Source organism: Ctenocephalides felis, unplaced genomic scaffold (assembly GCF_003426905.1).
Source record: "Ctenocephalides felis isolate EL2017-DRISC unplaced genomic scaffold, ASM342690v1 CF-g0.4_SCAFFOLD_03718, whole genome shotgun sequence".
In the NCBI taxonomy this organism is placed as follows: domain Eukaryota; kingdom Metazoa; phylum Arthropoda; class Insecta; order Siphonaptera; family Pulicidae; genus Ctenocephalides; species Ctenocephalides felis.
This window is the reverse complement of record NW_020539872.1, coordinates 1-20800: the sequence shown is the minus strand read 5'-3', so window position 1 is coordinate 20800 and position 20800 is coordinate 1. Positions and strand designations below refer to the sequence as shown.

The following is a 20800-nucleotide window of genomic DNA, read 5'->3' as shown; positions in this document are numbered from 1 at the left end:
AGCAAACATTGCTCACTAGGTGTTAAGTTATTGGATTTCTGCACCATTAATTTCAAAGGGTTGATGTTTTTGCATTGCAATAATTTCTCTGCCAGCAATCGATAAAAGTTCAGTGAAATGAATTGTATTGCTATATTTCGGTTATTGGCACTATTATAAGGTGACCATATTTTTTCAAGTTGAAACCAGGAGGGACGGGGTTTGAATGCAAAAAAATAAAATAATTTTAAATTAACAAGTACCATTTAGGTTCTGTCTGTAATCAAAATCTGTCTTTCTAAATGAGTAATTTTATTTCAAATCAGCTGATATAAGATTAAATATAACTTATAACCGAATAATAAAGATCTTAGTCAGTAATTCTAGAATTACTTATTGTATTTTATCTTATATTTTTGGATCTATATGTTTTTTAGTTTTCAATCCTATTATAAAGTTTTGATCAATTTTCTCCATAACTATAGAAACAAAAATACTTAGCAATTATTCCAGGCATTCAAGAAGTCCATTTTCATAGTTTTTGTTAATTTTCGTAATATTGAAAATAGAAGTTCAAAATTATCATATAACCATACTAGTAAATAACATTTTCAAATATTTAATGGGTAGTTGCAATTTTATTATCAAGTAAAAGGAAAAGATTCATTTAGACTTATACTTTTTGAATATACGGAACAAAATTTGTGACAAAAGAATTAAATTCGGGCCAAATATTGCTTTTAGAAAAACTTGGGTCACAAGGTGAAAATCCGGTACTCTTCCGGCCAAACCGGGACGTATGGTCACCTTGTACTCAAAAGGGCAACCTAGTGGTCAACCACTCTTAGTCTTTATGCTAATGTTAATTTATGAATTTTAAAAGGCGATTTCTACTTGAAATTATAAAAAGAGTACAAAATCAAGTACAAATTTGTACAAAATCATCCTACCCTGTCTGATATCGAATTTGATCAAACCTTCAAACCTGGAACAAATTGGTGCTGGCCCACGCCCGAACCGATTACGCCACCGCTGGGTCCAATAAATTTCAGATAATTCAACGTTATAGATAATTAAACGCTATTTAATAGAATTTATGGGAACTGAATATTCTTGAATATTTTCTACTATATTTGTAACTTTCCGAAGATAATCATTTATTTAATGTGTCTAAAAATTTAATTATGAAATTTCATGCTTTCTGATTTTTATTATTTAAAAATTTATTTATCATAATCATTATTTCTTAATTGGCAATCATAAGTATATGTATATGTAATTAGAATATTTTTTGAGCAAAAAATGCATTTTATAAAACATATTATTTTTTAAAAAAGATTCTAATTATAAATATTATATTACTTATCGCAAATTAAAATAAAATGATCATGGTAAATTTTAGAATGAAGAAGGCAAAAAGCATAAAATTTCATAATTTGATATTTTTAAATATATTTAATAAATAATTATCTTCTTAAAGTTAAAAATATAGTAGAACTTATTTAAAATATCGGATATTTGAGACAACAAAGTAAACGTTTTCGATAATTTTATTAACTTATTTTTACAAATTGTATCTAGAATTCATGAAAACTGGATATATATCTCATATTTTCAAATTTGTGATGATAACCATATTTTGAATGTGTTCAAAAATTCAATTTTATGAAATTTCATGCTTGTTCGATAAACTTGGATGCGAGTAAAACTTTGGATAGATCTCACAAATATATAAAGAATTTGCTTGAAGATCATTTCTTAATTAGAGGTTGTATATAATTATAGTATATTTTGGGAATAAAAAACAATTGCTACATTCATAGATGGATGCTTGTATTCAATATTTTACTATTTTAATGAAATATTAAGGATATGTGGAAACAATATGTAATTGAGGCGAGTTCCTTTAGGAATCCAATTAGAACTTTGTTAATTATAATATATAGAAGTGAACCATTGACACATTGTTAAAACATATCTTCTTATACAAATATTGCTATTCCTATAGATGGGTACTTGTATTCGGTATTTTTTACCAATTCCATAAAATATTAGAGATATGTAAAAAATAATATGTATAGTTGAGACGAGTTCTATAAAGAATCCAATTAGTTTGTAATAAATGGAAGTTAACCAATGACACAATCTTAAAACATATTTTCTTGAAAAATAGTGTTACCTTTATCGATGGGTATTTTTATTTGGTATTTTTTCCTAATTCGATAAAAAATATTTGTAAAAAATAATTTGGTTTTGAGACGAGATCTATTAGGAATTCAATTAGATTGTTGTTTGTAGTATATGGAAGACAACCAGTGACAAGTTTTTAAAACATATCTTCCTATGAAAATATTGCTACCTTTGTTGATTGCCAATGAATGGCCATTTGCATTTGGTATTTTTGACTAATCTGATAAAATATTAGGGACATGTTAAAAACATTTGTAGTTGAGACGAGTTCTATTGGGAATCCAATTAGATCATTGATTATAATATAAGGATACGGTGACACGTTCTTGAATCTTATCTTCAGATCACCTTAAGAGTTGAGACTTTAAAACCAAAACTTGTGATTTTTTATTTAATATCCATTGATAATTTATTGACACATCCTGCAATTTGCGGAAGAGCCAATCGGGGAGTAATCGGTAAGGACGTGGGCTACTAGTCCCAGGTCCCCAGGTTTGCTTGATATCATGCAGAGTATGATATCAAATTTGATTTGATTTGAATTTCTATTTGAAGTTATATTTCTCAAATATAATCATGAGTGAAAATCGCATTATAAGTTTTTGTGGTTGTATTTTAGAGCTTTTTTCAGAGCTTTTAACCTGCGATTTGCTGCATCACATACCAGTTATAACACTGTTCGATATGTATCTTATATATATATAGTACATAGTTCTACAAATAAGAGTAGTTAACCACTGGGTTGTCCTGTCATAATTAGAAATGTAAGTCAGCAATCACAGATCAAAGAACACACAGTTCTTATCATCTTAATTTTTTTATAGTATCAAAAGAAGGAAACCCGGCTGATTTAAATCTCGAGATCAGCTTATCTCAGCGGCCCATATGCCAGAGGCCCCGACGCACTTCCCCGCCCCGCTCCTACCCGTCCCCGCGCTCGGCCACGGCGCCACGATGGCCGACGCGGAGCCCGACCTCAGTACCTTCGAGAACAAGAGCGGCCTCGCCGAAGACATGAAGTTCCTAGCATCCATGCCCGAACTTTGCGACGTCACCTTCCTGGTGGGAGAGACCAGGGAACCAGTTTGCGCGGTTAAGGCAGTACTAGCTGCCAGAAGCAGGTGAGATAGAAAAAATATATTCAAGCTTATACACGATTTTGGAACACCATCAGACAATTTACTGACTTTGCCGGCCTTGAATAAATTTGTTCCAAGTTCCAACGATTGGTCCCAAGTATTGAGAGCTCCGTAATCTGACTAGATTTTCTTTCACTTGATCGTAAAATATGTTGCTCACAAAGAACCAGATATATTTTTGGCTATTGATATATTAAATTGTTTAATTTCAAAACGCCCTTCTTAAATAGATCGATTATATAAAGAATGAATTATACTTATGTTAGTCTTCTAACATTTGTATCAATCTATATTTTGTACAACCAGAGTATATAATCCAAGATTGACATTAATCCGTTTTTTTCAATTTCAAAGACACTTCCCAAATTTTATTTTAACACATTGAAGACCTCATCGCAAATTGCATTTCACACATGTGCACCGCATAAAAAAATCGTCAATTTTGCATGAGTTAAAAAAAGATAGATTATGATAATTTAAAATAAGGCTGTGCCAAATTTAATGAGTCTGATGATTGTCGAATGAACTGCTGTATATAATTTTAGTGTAAACCATGTCCATCATTGTATAATCGGTCCAAATAATACATATCGGTGATAGCCCACGTGGTGTCCTGTAATGTAGTTACGTTGTGGACACGCGGTCTTCAACGTGTTAAACATAACGATTATAATCGTTATGTTTAAATTAGGTTTATGTTTAACACAGGCCAACAAAGAAAATGGTGCAACTGTTTGTAAGTATATTTGGGGCGCTGATTTAAAAAATGATATTAGTTTTTTTCTATGAGCTTCAGTTTTCAAGATATGATATATATGATATATAAGGAATGAAAGTACAAAATAGTAATACAATTTAGAATATTATTTTAATGAGATATCTCGTACATTCAAACTTACAAGACCCATTCGGCCTTGGTTGGGACATTAGTTGACACTGTGGTGTCAACTTAAGTTCTTTTTCGTGACGACCTAGAATGGACCTGGTTTCGGCAACTTTTTTCCAAGTTCCAGACTAGTGCTGATACAAAAAAATGGCTTGCAGATTTGAAATCAGCGAAAAAAATACTATAAGAATCAGCTCTAACACTTGATGCACCAAACAAAACAAAAATTTTTGTAGGCCTGTGTTATTCATCCCAATCGTCACAAAAGTATGGCTATTGATTGATTTTAGTTTTAAAGTTACTCAAATGTGATGAATACTTAGTTGAACCGTCCATAACTTAGGTATTACTTTTAGCAATACTAAATGCTAAAATAAATTAATTTTGTTAGACAATACACTATTAAGAAGCCATAAAAAATTAGCTTAGTTTTAATATTTTCTTTAATTTTAATATTGGCAAATTGCGCAAGAGATCAATATAATTATTGCGGTCAATATTTCAAATACCGAAACGTTGATAAAAACTAATATAATTGCTTCTAAATTATGTTATTACTTGCCTGTTATTATTTCTTAAATATTCTCTCATTAGAGTTTTCCACAAACTATTATACCAAGCACCTAGTCCACAAAGAAAGAAGGAACCTGCTCCCAAAGAAAACAAGCTAAGGTTGTTCCTCAAAAGATCTTCTGAGCCATTGTTGAATCTCCAAAACGCTGCACAACAAGTAAGTTCAAAATAGTTAAAAAGAAAACGCATAAAATTCAAACCTACAAGAATATAATAAACTGATAATATATAATAATTATTATATAGAAATGAGAAAAAAGCTTTATTTTTGTAAATAAATTCCAAATCCTGCTTGCTTTGTATATAATATGCCCCAAAAATTGAAGAATGGATATGCTTATGTAGTTGCTAACCATAATAGACAAAATGATTTTATGAAAGGTAGTGGTAAAAAGTGCTCGAGCTTAAAAAGTGAATGCAGGATAATAATAACATAATATAGTATACTTGCGGGTATACATGAGATTTTATAAAACAGACAATGAAATTTACAAATTTTCCATATTGAATCTTTTTTTAAATTTTGCTCATAGTCAATACATTACAGATTGTTTTAATAAGATTTTGTTCCAGATATATGTAACTTACTTCATAAAATTTAGCCAGAAAATAAAAAAATAATAAATTTATATCTTAAATATCTTTGTGTACAAATGATGTTTAAAATATCAATGTACTTGCCCCAATGCTATGTTGATATGTAATTGTTGCAATCCTTTTGTCGTAATTATATGTAACTGGTCCGCAGCGCACACCGTACACCCAACAATTGGCCCCCATACCCGAGGTAAGACACCCTGATATTCACTCCTACAAAAACTTAAAAACACAGCTTAATCAATCACCAAATTGCGCTTGAATTGGACAATCGAAGTTGAACCAACAAAAGGAAAAACCAACATTGGAAAATTAAATTTTGCTATGAATTTGGTTGAGATACTTCGATTATTCCATGAGTTGTATGCTGCTAGAATCTCTTATGTAACTGGTGGCTCTATGTCTTTTTTTTATTTAGCAAATTGGGTACAAAACTTCATTTATTATTTTTAATTTTATTATCAAATTAATCCAGAACTTTTTTCACATCTTTTTTTGTTAATCTCTCTGTTTCTTTCTCTTTATTTTTAGTGTTTGCATGAAAACTTTAGAACATTTACTATGGACAACCATGTTTTCCAAATGTTCATCTGTAGGAATAATCTAATTTTCAAAAAAAGCAGTACTATTTTAAAGTATACATAAATCGTCATTTTGATAGAAGCTTGTCTAGAGTACAGTATTTAAAAAAAATTAAAAAAAATAGCAGTATTGTGAGCTGTAGTCATTTATACTTATTTATCTATGACTGTAGTTGCTTTAATTTATAGAACATAAAAAAATATTCATAAACTCGAAACGACTAAATGTAATATAATAAAATTGTTTTTTAGTTGTTAGCATCATATGACATGAAATATACAACAATTGTTTTAAAAGATGGTGAAGACATTTAGTATTTAGTAATTGGTATGTTATAATATATGCATATATGGTTTATTTAGAAAGTTTAACCATGGTTTATTTAGAAAGATTGCCCAATGGTAATTCAATAACCATTAAATAACCATGAAATATATTTCATATATAGTACTTGGGCCGGCCGTGGTCCCGTGGTAAGAACGTGGGCTAGCAAATCCTAGTCCCGGGTTCGAATCCAACGTCGGTCGGTTCGGTATCAAAGCAGCTTGATACCAAATTTTCACTTGAAATCGTAGATTTCAAATATGATTTCAAGTGAAAATGGCCTTTCGTGGGCATAGCTGTAGTGGCAACATGCCACTTGGAAGTAAAAAGTCATCACTATTACAACAGTTGTAATAATTCAGCACATAGAGATGGGACAACTGTTTGGGTTGCCATCTATAATAATTGTAAGATAATTGATCACAACAGCTCATAGAACTCATAAGTTCTGATCGCTGTTAAAGAATATAAAAAAAAAAAAAAAAATATAGTACTTATACTACAGTACTTTGTTCTCATATATATAGTACTTACACTATAGCACTTTGTTCAAAAAAAAAAATTAAAAATTAAATTTTATCAGAGTGTCGATATATATCTTCATACTTAATAGTACTCTCTACTTGATACTATATATAGTATAGAATTATATATAATTCGTGCAAACACCAAAAACTTATCTTAAGCGATAAATCGTAATATGCGGAATAAATACAAATGTTTTAAAGTACAGAAACAGTTTTAAACTGGTCTATTATGCAGAAAATTGTGATGAGAATGATCGTATTGACGAGGTTCTTCTGTAGTTATATTAGTTGTTGTCTGATTTAACAGTTATCCACATTCTATCTATATTTTATAAATATATGCAAGTACTGATATTGTGGAATTTAAAGCAAAAATTTCTTCAGTAATATGAAATTCCGATATAATTAATTAAACGATAACAATCAAGCCAATACAATGAATATCAATTGTGATAGATATGAAGATTCGTATTCGGTTTATATTTTTGTTTCCCATTCCAATTTTGTTTATGCTAGAAAATGATATCGAATTTGGATTTGTTTAATATTGTGAGTTATGTCGTTGACATGTCTCGTCTTTCATTGTTTATATTACATTCTTGCAATCCAAACATATTAGAATTGTGCTAAAATTTGTTTTCTTTTTGCTTGAAATTGTTGTTAGCCTTTCTGTAACCATCTACACTGCATGCAATTGCATGATACCACAGAAGATTATACCACCACTAACTTATTATTTTGAAGCACTTTTTTAATTCTATTTAATTTGATATAAAAACATGAAATAGCAAAAATGATTTTGTTTTTTCAGCCATCTTCCCACAGCATCAAACTCTTATTATTGAAGAATTTGAACCTGATGTGTTTCGTCAGCTTATTGAGTACATACACACAGGGTGTGTCACCTTGCAGCCCAGGACATTGTTAGGTAAAAACTTCTTAAAATTAAAAGAAACTGATTACATATTCTTCAACCATGAAAAAATTAAGTCAGTTAAACTTCATCGCTTGAACGCCAATACCAAACGCCAAACTTTGCATTAAATAAAAAATAATTTTCTAAAAGTATTTAGCAGTATTCAAAAACTGAATTATTGCTATAATCAAAATATAGAAAATATTCAGAAGTTTAAAATAAATATTTACAATTTTGGATTTTTTCCTCCAAATCTTCACATTATCAATTATCTAATAAAATGAACTGGATACAATAATAATTCATCAATTATTATCTAATACAATGGACTATTTACAATTTAAAGATTCATGATTTATAATTTCTAAAATAGGAGTAATGAATGCTGCGGATTATTATGGACTAGAAGAATTGCGCAAGGCCTGTGCTGGATTCGTGCAATGTTGTATAAATGTAGACACTGTTTGCGCTCTTTTAGCATCAGCTGAGCGATACATTCAATATAAATGTACTAAGTCACTTGTTCAGAAGGTACTAAGATATCACGTAGAATTTAATGAATACTTTATTATATTATCTATTCAATATTCGTTTTCCACTAGGTTTTAGAGTTTGTGGATGAACACGGAAATGATGTACTAAATCTTGGCTCCTTTACACTTCTTCCCCAACACGTGGTCCGTCTAATCCTGGCAAGAGAAGAAAACACTGCAGATGAGTTTACCAAATTCCAAGCAGCGTTGATGTGGGGCAAGAAATATTGTGATACTAACCAAAGTACACCCTTAAAAGATGTCATTGGTAATTTCTTGGAGTATATTCAATTTCACAAAATTCCGGCTAATGTGTTGATGCGCGAAGTGTATCCATTGGGATTGGTGCCCTACTCAATAATCATGAATGCGTTGGCTTATCAGGTGCGTGAGATATACATAGATCTATACGACTTTCAATTTTGCTTCAGTTTTTATACTTATTGCACTTTTGACTTTTGCTCACACAAGTATCACTTCAAGTCTCACTTTAAAATAGTTGATATTTTTAATATTTAAATATTTTGTTGTTGTCTTATCTTGATTTTACGATAATTTTGGAGCAATATGAGCTTGGATATATAAATGTGTATGTATCATAAGATGACAGTGGTACCGCACGCTGGTATTGTTGCAGGCAGACCCAGCAAGTGTCGACCCCGCGAAGTTGTCCCCGAACGCCATCCGAATAAAGCGTGCAGCTCAAGGTCGCTCCATGTCTGTGCAGAGCAGCGTGGATCCCTTGGGTTCCAACACCACCATCAGCTCAAGCGGTTCCAGCGAACTGCCATCCAGCGACGGAAAGCATTCGTCCAACTAACATTCGCTTAACCCCCCTTCCTCATCTCCTCACCCGCTTAACCAACAACCGATTGACCAAAGTCCCAGCGAGAATCTTTTTCCATTTGTCAATATGAAATCCAGGCAGAACTCGCTGGCTGCCGAACGCACACCTACTGAGCCTTTGTTTCCATTCGTAAGATTAAAGTCTCCTACAGACGGCAATATACCGACTGCTAGTTCTCAGCGTTTACTGCCTTTTCCCGTAGACACTAATGAAGACACTACTGTCCCCAGCAGACGATCATCTTTGCATTCACCTAGGCATTCGCCCAGGCATTCTCCGCGACATTCGCCTAGACACACCCCAAGACATTCGCCCATAGAAGAAAGTAGTAAAGAGTTGACGGATAAATTTGCTGATGCGTTCACGCGATCTACACCTGCTGCGTGTTCGCCACTGGTAAGGCAATCGACGTTGGCATCCGCCCCGCCGCGGACTGGTTCTGATGCAGGACGGCAAGCGGTATTGGGCAAACAATGCTCCGAAGCTATTGGACATAGCAGAAGAGATTCAGACGTCGATCTATTGACGCCAGAGCCGCGACACATAGTGCAATCACGACCTACGTCAAGTCTCCGGAAATTTTCAACGGATACAATAAGCCATTCGCGTAGAGGGTCTGATGAAGTTGCGCTTCTAACTCCTGAGCCAAGATACATGACCTCATCTCGTGCTAGTTCATACACTGGAAGTTCCCGGAGATGTTCCGAAGACGTAGAACCATTGACACCTGAACCCAGACCGATAACTCCAAGGCTTGGTTCTAATATTTGGCGTCCACGTAGATCATCTGAAGAATGCGATAGTTCTGTATATGAGCATAGACCTCTTACTCCAACTATAAGCAATTTACGTTCTGGGAGTATAATGGCTGATAAATTAAGAAGGTGTTCAGATGATGTGGATAACCTTACACCAGAACGAAGGCGAGCCGCCTCTGCATCGCCGAAGCACACGTTTACTTTTAAAATAGTGCTTAAAAAAGTGGAGAGCAATCCTGAGATACAGAGAAGTAAAAAAACTAAAAGAAAAAAAAGTCTTAGATTTGGAAAATCAGTATAGAAATAATTTTGAGCAAAAAAGAAGAGAACTGCCATCAAAATATTAAGAATATAGTAACATCAAACAAAAATGGGCTAATAAATGATATCCAAATATCACCAGCATTCCTTTATGAAACTTTTATTTTTTGATAAAAGTAACATAATTTTATAAGAATTATTTTGTAACTTGACTTAATGTCGCCGTTAAAAATGAATAATGTATTTTTCTCTGACCCCTATATGTTACTATTAAATCTACTTTAAAAAAGTACCTTGTACCACCTAAGTATTAAATATTTGTAGAATTCCATATCATGAATAAAAACCGACCATGTGTTACTGTTAACCTCGATTGTATAAAGTGATTTTCCTTGCATGGCTTTGGGAAATATATTTTTATATATGCAAAGGTGTCGATTCAATCAGACTATTTAGGGCAGGCGGCAAGGATGTTCTTTTATTTTTTACTCGATTTTTATTATTACGAAACTATAAATTATTTTATCATTTGTACACAATTTAATACATTTTCTTCAAAAAATAGCCTTTCACAATCGACCATTTTTAAACATTTTAAATTTATAGAAAAACAAATAGTTTTAATTCTAAAAAACGTGGGGCATTTGTATCATTGTTTTGTCTAGAAATGTTATTTACAATTACGGATCCAAGGCTTACATGAACAATTTTTTTTATTTATTTATATATATATATATATATATATATACATTATTTTCATATCTCAGTCAGACAGAGGTGCTTGGTATGAGAGATTATGAAAAACAGTTTTCCTATTTTATATATACAATTTATTTGACTATTTCATTATTAATTAATAAAAACCTACTACAAAAATCGATAAATGGTTACAGTTTCACTAAAGTTCTAGGTTGCATATAAAAAAGCCCATAGTTTTCAAACTACATGAAATAATTTCTTTCCTGTTTCGGCCTGACGTTGAGTTCTGTGGCACCCTATTTAGGTACAGTAACAATCCGCATAACGATGTATCGTTTAGCGCTGTTTCGGTTTAGAGCTCTTATTTCAACACAGTTTTTGAAGGAATAAATGTGGAAGATGTCGAAGAAATAGTTTAAAATGTAGTGCAGTCTTTCTAATGATGAGCTCAAAGAATTAACTGAACAAGAAGAAAACAAAAAAAAAGAGTGCGCGTAAGGATCACACGTGATTGAACTAAAACTTATTTGCAACTGTAAAAAAGAGCAATTTTAAGTTAAGTAAAAATAAATACATCATATAACAATTTTGAATAATGGCACGAGCGAATGACGAATTATTGGCACTTCTTATCTTATCTGCACTTCCGTTGAATTTGTATGGATTTACACCCTAGTCGCGCCTAAAGAAGTTTTACTTCAAAAGTTGACGGCAGTGATTCAGAAGAGGAGCAAAAAGAACTTTTAATTGCGTTTGTAAAAAGAAGTTTACCATAACTGAAATAATGGATCAATTCAATAAAAATGAACCGAATTTTGACAGAAACTCAAAAGTAAGGCAAGGTGTTAGAGATGCTCTATCCATTTATGAAGAACTTTTAACAGAACAACGCAAAAAGATTCAAACAACAATAGATGCTTTTGTCACAAAAAGACCGAAAACTGGAAACGCGGAAGGCTAACTACATATGATCAACTTATAATTTTAAATGTTTTTCAAGAATTTTCGTGTTTATATTTCCATGTAAAGATAGCACCGTTTAGCGCTATTTGCATTACGCTCTACTTTTATAGAACGTATCTCCCGCGTTAAACGGGGTATTACTGCATATATGATTTTTCACTATTAATTTTTAATTTTTTAGTGTTATTTGGTATAAATTAATAAAAAAAGATTAATGAATGTACAAACAATAGTTTAATTAAATGTCAAATTAACTAGAAACCATTTAATTGTTTTTTTCTAATTTATACAACTTGTATTTCATTGCAACTATTTGTTACTATAATTTATTTGTATATATTTTATAATTAATTATAATATTATTTGTTTTTGTATTAAACTATCCACCTATTTGTTTTTCTATTAAACTATCCATAAAACTATGTTTTATGTTTTATGTATATGTCAAATGAATCACTAAACTATCGGCGACGGTACTGGATTGTAATACATATAACTTTATATTATCAATATAAGGTTATATAAAAACAATATAATTAAAATCAGCGCAGTCATTAATAATTTAAGCTGCAGTTATGACTTTTTAACTTCCCGTAGGGCAAGTTATAGTAATCGCAAAAAAATCGAAAGTTTTAAAGGTTCTGAAAATTTTGGCATACCTTACAAAAAATGAATGTTCGTGTATGTGTGCGTGTGTGTATGTATGGGCAGATACAAATTCGTCGAAGATTTCGAAACATAAATCAACCAATTTGAATTATTCAAAAAACATTCGATTTCTATTAATAAGAAGGCGTGCTGATTAGTTTTTGGCAAAGGCAGGTTCAGTCGTTCTGAAGATACGGGGCAAAAAGTGCCAAAAATGGTAATTAATTTTTGAGGGAACCGAGAGTCCAATTTGAATGAATCAAAAAACAATTTATTTGTATTGACAAAATGAAAAACTGGTGATATTTTTGAAGGCAGGTCTAGTAGTTTCGGTAATCCCATAAAAAAGTGAAAAAAAACAATTTGGCGATTTGGCGAAAAAAATGATCATTAGACATATGCACATCAAATTATCGCATATTTTATAGATATTTTAATAATAAGAACAAATTTTGTTACCTTTTTTATGGGTTCCGTAGCAATGTTTATACTGCGACGCGGCGCCCACGCGCTTTGATTATTTGTTACTACGCAGCTAACGTATCGCGATTGCTTTGAAAAAAAGTTCAAAATTTCCATTCCAGAGTTCTAGAAGAAAATTGAATCTTTTTTAAAAATTTAAATGTTTGGTACGGGAAGTTCCAGCAATTTGCCTTAAGGCACGATGCTATGCAACACTACTTTGATATCATTTAAGAAAAAAAAATTATGTTATGTAAATCCTGCACTGGTTATATAGCATTCTTATAAATTGTTTGTCAAGTAATGTATGTGAGATAATGAATAAAAGCAATTAATAGTTATCTATGCGAAATGTTAAAATCACAAAATGCTTGTGTCGAAACAACATCTAATCTTTGCTAATTCTTTAAAAAGACGACGAACGCAGATTTATTCAAATCACATCCAATGGTGCATCCAAATATAAACAATAATTATTTAATAATCATATATTATTTATTTCGTAGACCTGTCGTCGATAGCTAATAATAAAATTTAATATTATGAACCCACAACAAATTAAATACTGATAAAATGAATGAATGAAAATAAAATGAATTTATTATAGACAGCCACTATAGAAGAAAACTAGTGGTGCATGGCAGCGTTTCTTAAAACAAATTGCTGGAAGTTCCCGCACCGTAACTAAACATTCGAGAAATAAAAATACTCAGTAAACAATGAAAATTATTCAATAATTAATAACAATTGTTTTAAAAAAAATCTGTTATTAAATTATTTTCGAAGGACTATAATATTTTTGGTTGTTTAAGATCATGAGTTTTATCATCATAAGAGTTTCTTCAAAATCATCAAAAAAAGTTCAAAAATTAGTTTAAAATAATAATTTTCAACTGATATCTTTCCATAAGTTTTTATGTATTCAAAATCGATTCACGTTTTTTTGCAAAAACGCAGACAATTTTTTATTGCGTTTCATACAAATTCGAAAAAAACAGCTCGACTGATGTTGTCTTGTCTGATCGACTTATCGAGTCTTGCAACAAACTAGTCGACACGAGTCCTTATCAAGTTTCATCGAATGCAATAAAACTTTTGAAATCAGTTCAGCTGTTTTGGAGTAAACGTCGACGAAACACACACACACGTACGTTTTTCAATTTTTGTGTCAAGCGATTCAGAATGACGTGAAACGACACGAAAACAGAATTAGCAAATCGAATTTTTGAGAACGTTTATTAACTTCCCGTAGGGTAAGTTATAGTATTGGGTCGAAAATCGAAAATGAATTTTTTTGCTTATCTTCACGTTTTGAAAAGTTTCTGAAGTTTTTGGGATACCTCAGAAAAAATGGATGTTTGTGTGTGTGTTTTGTGTGACCGCATTTTTTCGTATACGTTTTTGGGCGCACGGGTCAAACGATTTAAATAGTTAAAAAAAAACATTCGATTCCTATTGATGGGGAAATGTGCTGATTAGTTTTTGGCAAAAGCAGGTCCAGCCATTACAGAGATATGGAGCAAAGAGTGCAAAAAATAGAAATCGAGTTTTCGAGAGAACGGAGCATCCGACTTAAATGATCTAAAAAACATTTAATTCGTAATGATAAGAAGAAATGGTGATTAGTTTTTGGCAAAGGCAGGTTCAGCCTTTTCGGAGATACAATGCTAAATGTGCAAAAATGGCAGTTTTTGAGAGAACTAAGCATCCGATTTAAATAATTCAAAAAACTTTCTGCTGGTGTTGACGAAATGATTGTTTTTGGGAAAATTTAAAAGTTTTTTAATTTTTTTTTTATTCTCCAAAAATTTTTTTTTGAATATCGAAAGTAATTCGAATTTAAATTTTTTTCTAGCTAAAGTTCAAAAGCTCACTAATATACTTCCAATAAATAATTTTAACTGTGCAATTCAGTTTACATCACTCTTATAAATATTAAACAATGTCCTTCATTTCAAATTCGATTGATTAAATTTTGTTCATTTACTTTTTTGTAAACATTTATTTTAGGTTACAGTATTTATAATAATATGTTTGATAACATTTAATATTTCTCGAATATTTTATTACGGTACGAGAAGTTCCAGCAATTTGCCTTAAGGCACGATGCCATATACACCTCTAGTTTAATTATTGTTTTATTGACTTTGTATACGTCATAAACAGGGAACATTATGATAATGCATTTTATTCTATTGGGCATTAATGCATTAATTGATTTTTACTAATCTTAAAATTTCGAATTATTTTAAAAATTTCCAGCTTGCTGTCAATATTTCAATTTGTTATTCGAAACCTTTGGGCTTAATGTACTAAAGAAAACGGTTGCATCATGGGCACCATTTTATGGACTAATTCAAAATATGGATTTTTTTAAAAGCCAGTTTAATATTTTTTTTTAAATCTTTGGTGACTTTAATAAGTTAATATATTTCTTTAATATCGCACGTACGAATCGACAAAAGAATATCTTCAGTTAGTTTTACTTTCAGTACTATCAATTGATAGTATCAGAAATCAATGGATTTAAATAAACTGTTTATCATCGGTTTGCCTTCTAATTAACATTTGGGAAATACGCAAGCAGAAGTTTATTGAATTATGTTAATTTTCAAATAATGCCTTTTGTTAACCTTAACCTTTCTGACTGGAATATTTTAGTATTAAAACAATAAGTAACAAATACCCCATGTACTAACACGTGCGCAGGAAATGAATTGAATTGATTTACTTTTTCAAATGTTTAGCAATTTTCGACAATGTTAATTTTTTATTCTTGTCCTTAAACTAAATTACCTGTGACATAGTGATTATAATAAATGCGGTCTGAATACGGATTAGAACAACTTGTAATTGATTGATGAAAGTGTCATCAGACTCATTTTCTATTGCCTATCACATCGCAGTTCCAATATCGTCTGTATTCATTTGGATACATATTTTATAAAAAAATAACTATTAAATTAATTAATTTATATAATAAATTAAATTAGTCATCAAATTTTTTATGTAAATTTAATCAGACACATTTTCTTTATAAAACACGTTTTATATTGCTCATTACTACATCACAGCTCTGACGCGGTCCGTATTCTTTTGAGATTTATTATCATCTAAAAATGAAATTTGCTCAGATCTGGTTACTGAATACAGGTGGATAAAGTTTAGATATTATCTGAACTGATTTTTCATCCCCATTTTCTATTGCCTATCACATTGAAAATTGAAAATCAGTTACGTACATTTTGATCACATTGCATTGCATTAATGGATAGACGTAACTAGTGGTGCATGGCATGGTGTCTTAAGGCAAATTGCTGAAACTTCCCGTACCATAAATTACATTTTTAGGACCTTTACAATTTTTTGAAAACTTCGAAAAAATTAGATTCTTGAGAATTTTGAAATTTTTGAAAAAGTTGAACTTTTTTTGAAAAATTAAATTTTTTTTGATAAATTAGAATTTTTTAACTTTCCGTAGGGTAAGTTATGGTAATCGCAAAATGTGTGTATGTGTGTGCGGATACAAACATTCGTCGACGATTTTGCGAACCGATTTGATTAATTCAAAAAACATTCGATTTTTACTGATAAGGAGACGTGCTGATTAGTTTTGGCAAAAGCAGGTCTAGCCGTTTCGGAGATACGGGCCGAAAAGTGCCAAAATAGAATTTCAGTTTTTGAGATAACGGAGCGTCTGATTTCAGTAATTCAAAAATCATTTTACATGTATTGACGAATTAAACAACGGGTAATTTATTTTAAGGCAGGTCTAGCGTCTCTGGAGATCCAATTAAAAAAGTAAAAATAATGTGATGTGATACACCACTAGTTTATATTTTAGATTTTTATTTTTTTTTTCAAAGTAATCGCGTTGAAGAAGCCGTTTAAGAGATGAAATTTGGAAGCGCGTAAGCGCCGCGCCAAGGTCTAACGGTTAAACATTATAAATCTTGGTACGAAACCCATAGAAATGCAAACAAAATTTGTACTTATTATTAAAATCTATATAAATTATTTGATTATTGGATGTGTACGTGTTTTAATTATAATTTTTAAACGCCAAATGGCATTTTTTACTTTTTTTATTCTATTTCCGTAACAACTAGACCTGCCTTCCCAAAAATTTTACCTGTTATTTATTTCGTCAATACAAGTAAAATGTTTTTTGATACATTTAAATCGAATCCGTTCTCTCAAAAACTGAATAACTATTTTTGGCACCTTTTGCCTCGTACCTTTGAAACGACTGGACCTGCCTTGGACAAAAACTAAGAACTAAATTTAAACACGTTTTTCTGTCAATAGGAATCTAATGTTTTTTGAATAATTTAAATCAGTTGACCCGTGTTCTCGAAATCGTCAACGAAAAATTGTATCCGCACACACACACACACATATTGTATACATACGCATACATCAATTTTTTCTTAGGTATGCTAAAATGTTCAGAAACCTTTGAAACGTAAATATATGTAAACATTTTTATTTTAATTTTTTGCGATTATTATAATTTACCAACAGGTAGTTAATATAAGCCATGTACATTTTAAAGAATGTACTTTAAAAATACATACTACACTATTTTTGTATTTTTTATGAAATTATGAAACATTAGTAAATTTTTGGTAGTACTTAAAATGTCTTAATCGATTGGCATCCAGTGATTAGACGTTCGGGTGTGATGTACTTGATTTTATATGGACTTTTTGATTTTTGACAGATTGTGAGAACGAAGCCAATTATTTGATCTTACGATAAGTAAGTAATAAGATAATAGAAATAGTTTGTCCGAAAATTGGCTTATAATATGCAGCATATTAATATATAATCAGCGTCCCTATTAAATAAATTTTCTATTACTAAATTTATGCAATAAATCTGTAACATAAATTATCTAATGGTGAGAAATTAATTTTGATGATTCGACAAGAATTTTTTAGGTGTACAGGAAAGTAGTAGAGGAATATTTATTCGTTTCTTAAATATTATTTAAACAAATATCTAGTACATTTAAGCACTCTTTTTGGCAAAGTGCACAAAAGCTCGAAATTATATTTAAATCGAAGTTAAATTTAAAAATTAGTGAGATGTAAGGTATAATTTGTAAGTAAACTTTCATTTTGTTTATACTACTAATGTAGTGCGTCAAAAAAGACAAAATTAGACGCCAAATTCAGACTTCATTTTTTATCATTATCAATGAGGAAACGGCAGATGCTCAATTAACGAATTTTTATAATCGGTTCACAATTTTTTAAAAAACCTTGACAAAAACTTTTGCGCTTATCTCTTGATTATAAGAAAACAAACTTTCACAATACTAATTAAGACATGTCTTATCAAGTTAAATTTCGATGGTTTTTGAATTTTTGAAATTGGTGCAGCCGTTTTGAGAAAACGAAATCGAAACGATGGAACGTCAAATTTTGACTCACATTCATATACAAGCACATATTATTTTTAGTTTTAGTGTCAAGCGACTTGAAAGGCTTGAAACGTAGAGAAAATATAAAATCTGATTTTCAGGCGAAAACATACAAGTTTCCTTCATAACCGGCTTTGCAGCCGATATTGTTCCTGATATTGTTCCTGGTGATTTGATATCAAGAAGTAGTGATATTAATCTTCACAAACCAGGATTATAAAAATTCAAGGAATATGTAGAGCATAGTATATAAAAGCAAGGTAACGTATGTGTTTAAAACACTAGCGAGATTACTTAAATAATAATAGAAAAAAATGTTCGAAAGTAATAGATATTTATATTGTTGCTGAGAAATGAAAATCCTATTCCATATATATCGACTTTCCTCTATCTAAATTTATGCAATGAATGCATATGTCAATTATTCTCCAAGATGATGGTCTCTTGCAAAATGTTAACCTTTTATGGAACTTTGCAATATTCTGTAACAATTTGAGAAACATTTGCCAAAGTTCATAATGACTAAAATTTGCAGTACACATATATGTCCATATTGAATAAAAATTTGATATAATAGTAAAAACATATCATATGAATATATATATATATATATATATATATATATATATATAACAGTAAATGTATTAAAAATTAAACATTAAAAAACTAATTTAATTAAATTAAAATTTAACAATTATAATTTTATTGCAAATTTTACATTTGAAATATATTTTTTTTAATTTTTTATTACTTATCTCTCTTGCTAATTTTTTACCGTTTAGTTTTAGAAATGTTTTTTAAACGTTTAATTTTTACATACCTTGCCATTTTATTTTTTGCTTTTTTAACGCATTATATTATTTTAGAATTTTTTTTAGTATTTTTTTATTTTACGATTTTCAATATTTGTTTTTTTATTTTTATTTGGCCTACAAATATAAAATATATATATATATATATATATATATATATATATATATTGAATGGTAGAGTCTTGGATTTGTGTATATTTTGTAGAGTTTCGAACAAGAATCCAAAAATAATACAAAATAAAAAACAAGAAAAGTTTTTAAGGAAACAATTTCTTTATTTAATTATTTGTTTATTGTCGACGTTTCGGAACTAGGTACGTTCCATCTTCAGGACATCTGTCATGATCTCATCAAGATCATGTTTCTTGACAGATGTCCTGAAGATGGAACGTACCTAGTTCCGAAACGTCGACAATAAACAAATAATTAAATAAAGAAATTGTTTTTTTAAAAACTTTTCTTGTTTTTTATTTTGTATTATTTTTGGATTCTTGTTCGAAACTCTACAAATATATATTATATATATATATATATATATATGTATATATATATATATAATATATAAATATAATCTATATATAAAGAAAAGATACTTACATAGTAATATAATCATAGAAAACCTTTTGTTGAATTTGATTCATGAAATTAGCATATTTTTTGCGAATGCATACGAAATTTTTATATTCATATTTAGTTATTTGATACCTAAATAGCAACATGTACATGATTATATTATATTATATTATATATATATATATATATATATGTTAGATTTAAATAATTATTTATAACCCACCATGGTTGTTATTTAAATTTTTAATAAAAATATAATTCCCTTTTCTATTCTAGGTATGCCTGTTATACAAGCTTGTTGTTTATTGTATTTGTGTGTCTATGCACTGACGAAAATTCAAATGGAAATTTGAAACGTAAGCAAGATTTGTTAAGATATTGTTTAAAACCCAATTTAGTTTTTCAAATAATTGGATAAAATAAATGTTCTAGATCAACCGATTTGAAATATTCAAAAAACATTCGATTCCTACAGTTGGGAAGACATGCTAATTATTTTCGGAGATATGGAGCAAAGAGTGCAGAAAATGGTATCAAAATTTTAAAAAAAGTCAATGTTAATCTTTGAAAAAATTTTAAGTTTTCAAAAAAAAATCAGTATTTTCAAAATTAAGTTTATTCAAAAATTTAATTAAAAAAAACATGATTTCTAAAACGCAATATTTTAAAATTCTTCCAATATTCATAATTTTTAAATGTTTTCAAAATTTTCGAACATGTTAAAAAACTTGAGATTTAGTAAAAGAATTTAATTTTTTTTTCTGAGCGTTTAAAAATTTAAATTAAAGTAAGACAGTTCCAGCAATTTGTTTAATTACGACGTTTCAGAACTCGATACGTTCCATCATCAGGTATCAGAAACATTTTTTATGAAATAAAAATATTATCATGATGATCACAGAATATTAACGTCTTAACTTAAGATGACGAGCAGAGCCCGTGTACGAAATTCAGGCCTTGAGCAAATATTACGGACTACGGGCATGGCCCGGTACTGTAATCGCAAGTATTACAAAATATATATTTATACGAAACTATAGAACACAAAATTATTATTATTTTTGTGATAAACAGTACACTGTGCGGGAGAATAGTCACGAACG

At 30.1% G+C, this 20800-nt stretch overlaps 1 protein-coding gene across 1 annotated transcript; it reads left to right on the top strand.

The window, feature by feature from the left end:
- The first annotated feature begins 3123 nt into the window (after positions 1-3123).
- Positions 3124-9066, top strand: LOC113390972 (serine-enriched protein-like). The gene is made up of 7 exons (XM_026626961.1): positions 3124-3290; positions 4789-4924; positions 5516-5567; positions 7621-7725; positions 8087-8244; positions 8316-8630; positions 8884-9066. The coding sequence occupies exons 1-7, from the start codon at positions 3124-3126 to the stop codon at positions 9064-9066; spliced, it is 1116 nt and encodes a 371-aa protein (XP_026482746.1).
- Positions 9067-20800: the final 11734 nt, after the last annotated feature.

Excerpts from the sequence above, each read along its gene's own strand:
- LOC113390972 (XM_026626961.1), top strand. The coding sequence starts at position 3,124 with ATGGCCGACGCGGAGCCCGACCTCAGTACCTTCGAGAACAAGAGCGGC. Across the intron at positions 7,726-8,086 it reads GCAGCCCAGGACATTGTTAG|GAGTAATGAATGCTGCGGAT; the intron begins GTAAAAACTTCT and ends TTTCTAAAATAG. Across the intron at positions 8,631-8,883 it reads TGAATGCGTTGGCTTATCAG|GCAGACCCAGCAAGTGTCGA; the intron begins GTGCGTGAGATA and ends GTATTGTTGCAG.